Source organism: Onychostruthus taczanowskii, unplaced genomic scaffold (genome assembly GCF_017590055.1).
Source record: "Onychostruthus taczanowskii isolate IOZ18803 unplaced genomic scaffold, ASM1759005v1 scaffold12, whole genome shotgun sequence".
Classification (NCBI taxonomy): domain Eukaryota; kingdom Metazoa; phylum Chordata; class Aves; order Passeriformes; family Passeridae; genus Onychostruthus; species Onychostruthus taczanowskii.
Genome location: NW_024498351.1, coordinates 1,453,024 through 1,461,875, shown reverse-complemented (window position 1 = coordinate 1,461,875; position 8,852 = coordinate 1,453,024). Strand labels below are relative to the sequence as shown.

At 42.6% G+C, this 8,852-nt stretch overlaps 1 protein-coding gene across 2 annotated transcripts; it reads right to left on the bottom strand.

Annotated features, from left to right (window-relative positions):
* Positions 1 to 3,992: 3,992 nt before the first annotated feature.
* GAR1 (GAR1 ribonucleoprotein) lies at positions 3,993 to 8,823 on the bottom strand. 2 transcript variants are annotated; one of them, XM_041427911.1, is made up of 7 exons: positions 8,780 to 8,823; positions 7,358 to 7,548; positions 7,123 to 7,277; positions 6,242 to 6,301; positions 5,699 to 5,834; positions 4,855 to 4,959; positions 3,993 to 4,509 (listed from the first exon to the last, which is right to left on the bottom strand). In XM_041427911.1, the coding sequence occupies exons 2-7, from the start codon at positions 7,533 to 7,535 to the stop codon at positions 4,496 to 4,498; spliced, it is 648 nt and encodes a 215-aa protein (XP_041283845.1). In that variant the 5' UTR covers positions 7,536 to 7,548; positions 8,780 to 8,823; the 3' UTR covers positions 3,993 to 4,495. The 2 variants fall into 2 exon arrangements, with proteins under 2 accessions (XP_041283845.1, XP_041283844.1); XM_041427910.1 differs by lacking the exon at positions 8,780 to 8,823 and adding an exon at positions 8,553 to 8,764.
* Between the last annotated feature and the right edge of the window lie 29 nt (positions 8,824 to 8,852).

Here is an 8,852-nt window from a genome sequence, read left to right as displayed (position 1 = left end):
TCGTTTTCTGCAACACTCTAGTTCATAAAAGAAAGTCAAAAAGATAAAACAGGAAATTAAATATTGAAGTGTAAAAATAATCCACAGCTTCTAAACCAGATAAAATACGTCTTACCACATTGCTTATTAATACTGGTATAAGAAGATAAAATCCAAAACCGCAGGCTGTTTTTATCCTTCAATAACATAGCATTACAGGTGTCAGAGGGGCGCCTTATAAGTGATGCTTTTCCTTCCCACCTGTCCCAGATCAGTAGCAAAATGTAACTTCTATTAAAATCCATTCTTCCATTTGCACGTATTTCTATATATATGTGGGGCAATGCAATATGAGTTTTAGCAAGCCGCTTTCAGTTATGTGTAAAATATATATCAATGCATGAACGATGTGAGTAGAGCAACTTACCTTTTGCATTAAAAATAAATAAACTGGAAACCAAAACCAAGCCCAAACCTCTTCCTATTTCCAGTAACCCCGCTACAAATCCATCCCAAACCCAACCCCTTCCCATGTTTACTATGCCCTCCACCGCTGGAGGACTCTCTAAGGCAAAACGTCTCTTTAACCTTTTCCCAAAGGGATGCAAATGGTTGAAAACCCAAGGAAAACAAATTAATAACTTGCCTCTTTCTTCTCATTCACAAAGGTTTTTACTAGACTTAAACTGTTAGAAAAATTTCATTCTGTAGAGATCTTCAGCTGAGAGCCCTGAAAGATGCACGACCCCACTAAGATTTTTACTTGCCATACATCACCCAATAGCTATGTTGTTTTTTTTATAAACAATACTCTTTCTTGCCAAGACAATGCTTTATACAACTGCAAATCACTTTGCACCAGTCTATGTGCCACAGTCCAGCATTTCTTCAGGCAAACATTGAGATGTACAAGTCAGTGCCAGAGAAAATCCTTCCTGTTCTACAACCGCCAGTGTTAAGACTTACATGAAAATATCCCAATTATTTTCTGCACTTCATCAAATGTCTATAAATAACACAGCAAATCTATGAACTACATTGAGCCATCCTATCCCACCATCTGCAGAAAACACAAGGAAATAAACAACTCTGCAAGGAATGCAGGGCCACTAAAGCCATTTTCATTAGGTAACTATTTAAGCCTTGTAATACACTGCCATGTATTACCCTCTGTTTAAGGAGGATTTAGATCCCAAATAGAAAAAAAAAATAACCCCAAAAGTTTGCTGTGGAATGGACAAAAGGCTCCAGGTCTTCTAAATACTTGTAAGCAATCCTGGTGCTGCACCAGGTGTCAGTTTCAAAATCAGCTCAAAGTCAGATCCTACACCAGGGTCAAACACTGCCATGGGAGTGGAGGAGGACACAGGTAGGTGACACCACTACTGCTGTGTACTGAGCTGCTCTGAAGCCCACCTCAGCTTCAAAGGAATTTCCAGGACAGCAACCCCCCTTGTGCTGCTGGAGCAGGTGGCAGATGAGAAGCTATTTAGACAGTCCAGCTATGTGCTCCAAGGACTACCAGAAAGGGGAATATAAATACAAGGAACACCAAACTGTCATCCAGAGCCTACAGTAACACCTTACCCCTCACTTCAGATTGCACTCTGACTTTTCTACCCCAGACACTACAACTACTTGAAATTTGCCATTTCTGCCAACACACCTATTTCTGTCACAGCACCTGTAAGCCGTTTTTCTGTTCTCTTCAGCAGAAGCACAGAGTATCTCCAATTAAGCACATAAATAAAACCAGAACATTTCACTTACTAAAATCAGGAGCACTGTGACAGACTCACAGCTAGAATTTGAATTAGAAGTTCAAGACTGAGAGAAAGGTGTCATAAAAAATTAGAGAACTTCTTAGTTCATTACAGCATTACACTGCAGACAAGACATCTTCATTTTTTGAGACTGAATTTTCAATCTGTTACTGTTAGCACTTTACTTATATTAGGAGAGCAGGGTCACAGCATTGGCACAGAGAAGACAACACAGAATAGGGACTTAATGTGCCTTGCAAATAACCCCCTTCCCCAGAATGGAGAATGAAAAGAAGGCATCGTATATTAGGAGGGCAGGGTCACAGCATGGCACAGAGAAGACAACACAGAACAGGGACTTAATGTGCCTTGCAAATAACCCCTTCCCCAGAATGGAGAATCAAAAAAAGGCATCATCATATGGCAAACACAACCAGACAGATTCCTCATATGTTCTTCCATCCTAAGAACATCATACAATCTCAGTGGAGATTTAAGAATTCTCTGGATACTTGCACAAAATCCAAACAGGTTTGTATGCATAGGCCATACCATAATGCTCCCTTCCTTATATCCAAGAGGCCAATCTTTCCTCCAGAGCTGCAATGGATATTGCTGTTTAGCCCCTCTGCACAGGTCAAAGCTTTTGCTTTGCCCTTGCAGCGGCTGAGGCTGACTCACTGCTCCACCTGCCGAGACCCAGCACACTCTCCTGCCTGCGCCTGCTCCTGGGCTGCCAGGCCACACTGCCTGCAGCCAAACACTGCCTGCCGCACCCTGCACTCCGCAGGTCACAGCAGGAGCCTTCTGACACCCTGGCAAAAAGCACATCCCTAAAGAACAGCAAAGAGCAGCACGGATTTGGGTGAAAGAGTGAGGACTGTGTTATGTCAGTCTTTCAAAGTGAAAACAATAAAGAAAGAGTATCCAAGCCAGCTGCCCACCACTGAAGCATCAGTGAAGAAACCCAGCACAGCAGAGGATCCAGCTGCAAACATGACAGTACTGACACTGCAGGTGCACTTGGTTTGCGTTGTTCAGCTGCAACGTGGAATGCCCAAAATGCAATTATTTGCAAAGAATTTAGATAAAAGGTAATTTTACAAAGCCTCAAGTCAAAGCCCCAAGACACTTAGGCCTAGCAATGCACAGCAACAAAAGCCTAATAATTCTCAGTTCCAGATTTAACTGACCTGGCTAAAGCTAGGCTTGTAGCAACACCAGGCAAAAAACTTGGAATCCCTCATTTCCTGGGTTTAAGATACTCAGCTTCTTCTCACAAAAGCAGACCTAGCAGAACTTCAGTATTCTGTGGTTTGGTTTTTTTTTTAATCTGAAGAACATTTTTATCTATTATCCTTTGCAGCATCTATTCACATTTAAATTAATTCTTTACTACTTGTTTTTCTACTCTTTCAAGTTTTGTTCAACGTTATTAAAAGTAATGGTCACATCTGTTAAAACATGCAGTAAGTGTCCAATCCTGGTACTGAAAAATTACCTGCTGCCTTTGTTAAGCAGAAGGCTAACATAATTAAACTGCCTGTTACTGCATTCATCAATTCAAAAGCATAACAGTGCAATCAGTACTGAAAGGAACTTTTTTCACACTGAACAAGATGTTCAAAATACTTGCACATACATTATTCTACAGACCCCTTTTCAAAAGTGCTTGGTAGGAGAGTCTGTAAACAGACTCCTGGCTCCAGTTGAAAGAAATCCAGGGAGTTCTATTTTCACCTATTTTATTTCCAAAATTCCAGAGCAGAGAGGCACCCTGGTCTCCTCCATCCTTAGGAAGACACAGTCACTATCTTTCCAACAACCCTCATTATGAAACCATTTAAAGAGATCAAAGACTCATGCAGACTTTGTCACGCCTTTCTAAGCAATGCATAACTGAAAGCATTGTGTGTAGAGGAGCCCTATGAACAGCTATTTAATCTCAGCTCGACACAAACCCAGAGCACCACAGAGGTGCAGTACCAGGACATCAAAGCCTCCAGAGAAACAGGCTAAGGGAGAGAGGCAGGGCCAATAAAAAACCCTGAGCATTTTAATGTAATTAGATACTATTAGATGACTGAAGTATAGTATTAATCTTGTCTTGTTCATTAGACAGCACCTTCTAAGAGGCCTATGTCTTAATGCCTTTGGCTTTCATTAATACTTACACAGAAAAATTCACAAAAATATACTCTGCTGTGTTCCTCTTAGACATTATTATGCATTTAAAAAATTATCGACACCAAAGTTTGAAATTTAATTTATAAAAAAAAGGTTCACAAAGGTTGTTTGAACGGCATGTCCATTTCAGAGCAGCCAAGATTCGATACAAAAGGAGGATGAGAACCAGGGATCACTCATGCACAGGTTCACATTGAAGTATGTGCATGCAGTGAACCTGTAGGGTCTTTTGAAAACCCATTTCAGCTGGTTGTTTACTCCCAACTCCAACATGGAGTTAAGCATTGACTGCACTGCTTGTCAGAAACAAACAGTTTAAGAATAACATCGAACCGTGGCTCAGTTAGAAAAGTTTACACATATTCTGAGCAGTCTTCAGCTCTTCACCTGGGGCTACTCTCTCCTCATGTGTCCATCAACAGTCATGAAGTGTAAAAATAATTGTCATTTGTAGCTTCAAGTTCTTTATAAAAAGATTTTCAGGGTCCTTTACAAAAATTTTTGATCGTTCTTCACTTCTGCAGATGACATGATAAGACAATGAGGAGATACTCATGGGTCCATTTTTAATGTCCTCTTCCTATTTTAAGAGAAAAGAAAAATACATCAAACAATTCTTATCTTAGTAGTGCTTCAAGCAAATTCTATAGATAACATTGAATGAGTTGATAAAATAAAATGCAAAAAACATGGTTTTACACATGCATCAACAAATGCAGAGTACTGTGCTTCAGTTTAAACTACCAGGATGCACAGAAATCTCTTGCACAGAACTATAAACATCTATAAGACATTAAAAGTCACAAGATTCTGTTTAATATTTACAAGCTTTAAATTATTTTAATTTTTATAAGCTTTTTAATATTTACAAGCTTTTTTTTTTAGAAGCTATTGTTGTTACTGAAAGGTAAAACCCCACACTCACCCCGAAAGCCTCCTCCACCACCTCTTCCTCCTCTGAATCCTCCTCCGCCTCTACCTCCTCTGAATCCTCCTCCTCTTCCTCCACCTCTGCCTCCTCCAAATCCTCCTAAACAAAAGAAATTACCCTTTGAGGAGCATGTAAATTCTTGGTTATGCACAACAATTTATTTCATAGACAGCTTATGAAATGAAACGAACAACAACAAAAAACCAGAAACTGTCAATTGCCAGACAGTTACCAGGTCAATTACTAGTACCCTGTTTCTTCTAGGGACCATCTGGAGCATTTTAGGTATTGCTTAATATCTGATATACCATGTCCAAAATACTAAAGAGACTTAACAATTACCTTCACAAGAGCAAAAAATAAATTACATATATTAACCAGTAATTCATTACAACTATTAGTAATTATTATCTATTAATTGCAACTCAACATTAAACCAAACCACTTTGAAACACTCAGGCCTTGCTGAAAAGGGGCAGGGTATGGAAAAGAGACAAGAAACTGTGATGTAAGAAAAAACAAACTTCAGCTTTAATTGAAGAGTACATCACAGGTGAAGTTCAAAAAACTTTCTGTCTTTGTTACAAATCAGCATTCTCTCCTCCCTCTGCTTTGGAGCTGTTATTTAGCCAGTCTCACCACCTGAAAGGTATCACTGACTCTTCTATAAAGTCAAGCAGAAACATTTTCATCTGCAATACAGCTGTTGATATTCAAGTACTCACCAGCAGCTTCAGAAAACAAAACACAAATATTCCACAGAACAAATGACCAAAGCAACTCATGGCATCTCAAATAACTCCAACATTCTGCAGCTTTAAGATTCTTGTGACCTTACCTCTACCACCACCTCTTCCTCCCCCACGTCCACCACCACGTCCTCCTCTACCACCTCCTCTGGGAGCACCTTTTTCTCCAGGGGGCCTTGGCAAAAATCTCTGAAGAGGCAGCAGCTTTGCTGGATCAATGTAAAACTGCAGGAAGAGAATTCCATTAGGCTTTCAAAATAACAAGACTGAAAAAGCACATTAATATCTTTCTTTACAAATAACCACAATTTGGTCTTATCCCATTATGTCAAACTGTCCTCTGCAAAAAGCCAAACAGAGAAAGCACACAAGAAGTAAATCCCAGAATTAAAAAGCTGCTAAAATATAGGTGGTATTTGTGTGATTTTGTTGCATCTTTTCTTGTGGGGCAGGGAGAGGGAATAATGTGGCAAACACAAAACTGGAAAGGATGAGGAATTTAATTCCTATGTTTACATAGGACAATCTGCTTTTAAAGTTATTAAAAACTTAATAAAGCTTTTATTATCTGCTGACAAAGACTTAGCTAACAGATGACATTCAGTAAAATTCTGTTATTGAGACTGACTTACCTTTTGCATTTTTTTAAATGAAGAGGCTTTCATGTTCTCAGACAGTTTCACTGAAAAATACTGTTGGTTTCCTTAAGGAGCATTGCAGTAATAAAGCTTGCAAAACTGTGATTTTGATCAGTATATGGAAGGAACATTCAGACATTTTCTAAGTATTTCATAAATTCAGCTAAATTTCAACACAATTCCAACTAAAAGTGATTGAAACCTGCATATTTTACTTCATATTTAATGTGGGTGAGGAAAATGCACGTAGCTAGTGACTGGTACTCAACCAACCAACACAGGCTGAGTCTTAACTGGGTTACTCCCCCAGCTATCCTCCTTTTGTCATGGGTTCTGTCCACCTGGCAGTGACCACAGAATGTACCCAATGTCTCTGTGTCAGGCTGGCTCTGCCAGAGATGTCCTGATATCTCTGATGTCAGAGATATGCCCATTTTTATGGGCAGGTAAAGTAATAAACTGGACAATGAGCCACAGGACATCTTAGTATAAACACACTTTATAATTAAATAATGTGCTGGAGCATGAGCAAGGTCCCCTAACCCACAAAAAAACCCCAAGGCCCTTGATCCAAATCAGCCATGGCTTAATAACCTATAGCAGAAAATTTGGTCAGTTAGCCACAAAAAGTAACAATTTGAACCACCATGGATCCAAAACACAGCATCAGTACTGCTAAAGAGTGAAAACCTCTGACTGACTTCAAGTGCTCTGTCATATCACAAAAGCTCTAAGGTGGGCACTTAATGTGTATGAAGCACCTACAGTTGCAGCAAGACTCACAGAGAACTGGTAGCCAACCCCTGAACTATTTAAAATCCTAGAGAAATCCCATTTCATATCAAATCAATTATTGAACATTTTTTGAAGGATACAAAGTCTCTCAGCTGTCCAAATATTTCATCCACTTTGCCAATCTGCTCCTTATTATCCAGGTACACTGGGGCATTGAAATAAGGCACCTTGTTTTCTTCTGTTTTACACTTACAAACTATGTCATCTTCACAGGGATGCATGAACTCTCCCAACACTGAAATAAAGAACAAACAAGCTAAAGAGCTGGAACAGACAATCTCAACACAATAAATGAAGTTTCTCCATGTAACTTACAAACTACCCTTTCTGGAGGGCCCTGGTCATATCCTCCTCTGTTGAAGCCTCCTCTTCCACCTCCCCGTCCAAAGCCACCTCGCCCGCCGCGGCTGAAGCCGCCCCTGTCACCGCCACCTCCTCCACGGTTAAAGCCACCTCCTCTTCCTCCTCCACCTCCTCTTCCACGAAAAGACATTCTCTACTGTTTCCTGCATTGTGAACAAAAAAAATCAGATGTATGCGTCACATTTGATTTGCTGTAGAAACTGCAGTCTCCTGTCAGCCTGGTTTGTTAATTTAATGGTTTGTCCTTTCCAATCCTCACCAGAAACATGCTGGCCTATGAAAAATCAAGTTTGCACCTAAGATGTCATCCACTGCAACATCCAACTGCAAAAAGTGACTAGCAGTGATCAGCTAGTCATCTTTCACCCATCTGTACACAGATGCCATATCTGATGGCATCCCAGCCAGTCCCCAGCCCCACGAGTGGCACAAAGTGAGAACATCATAGAATGGTTTGGGTTGGAAGGGCTCCTAAAGGTCATCTTCTTCCAACCCCTCTGCTGTGCGCGGGGACACCTTCCACAGGCTGCTCAGGGCCCATCCAGCCTGGCCTTGAACACTCCCTGGGATGGGGCATCCACAGCTTCCCTGGGCAGCCTGTTCCAGTGCCTCACCGCTCTCACAGTAAAGAACTTCTTCCTAATATCCTACCTCAACCCACCCTCTTTCAGCTCAAAACTGTCTCCTCTTATTCTACCCCTACATGCCCTTGGGAAATGTCCCTCTCAAGTTCTGCTGTAGCCTCCTTCAGGCACCGGCAGGCTGCAATAAAATCTTCCAGGACCTTCTCTTCTCCAGGCTGAACATTCCCCACTCTCAGCCTGACTGCAGAGGTGCTCCAGCCCTGTGACCACCTTCGTGGCCTCCTCTGGATCTGCTCCAAAAACGCCACGTCTCTTCTGTGCTGGGCACCCCAGAGCTGATGCAGCCCTGCAGGTGGGGTCTCAGCAGAGCAGAGCAGAGGAGCAGAATCCCCTCCCTCCCCTGTTGCCCACGCTGCTCTGGATGCAGCCTGGGACAAGTTTGGCTCTCTGGGCCGTGAGTGCACATTGCTGGGTCAGGTCCATCCTGTCACCCACCAGCACCCCAAGTCCTCCTCAGCAGGGCTGCTCTCCCTCTATCCATCCCTCCCAGCCCGTGCTGGTACCAGGGGTCGTCCCGACCCTTCCTCTCGGCCCCGTTAAACCTCGGGAGGTTCCCTCGGGAGGCTCCCTCGGGAGGCCGCACTGCTCGTGCTCGGCCGCACTGGGCGCGCACCCGCAGCGCCTCTCAGAGCCCTCGGGAGGCGGCCTGCATGCAGGGCGGGGGGAGCCCAGCTCCCGGGGCCATTCCCTGAGGGATGACGGACGGACACACGGACACGGCCGGACGTACCTGCACGTGCGCGCCCCGCCCGCCCGGAAACACCGGCGCTGCCGCAAACGGGGCTGCCTGCCGTAAATGAAAG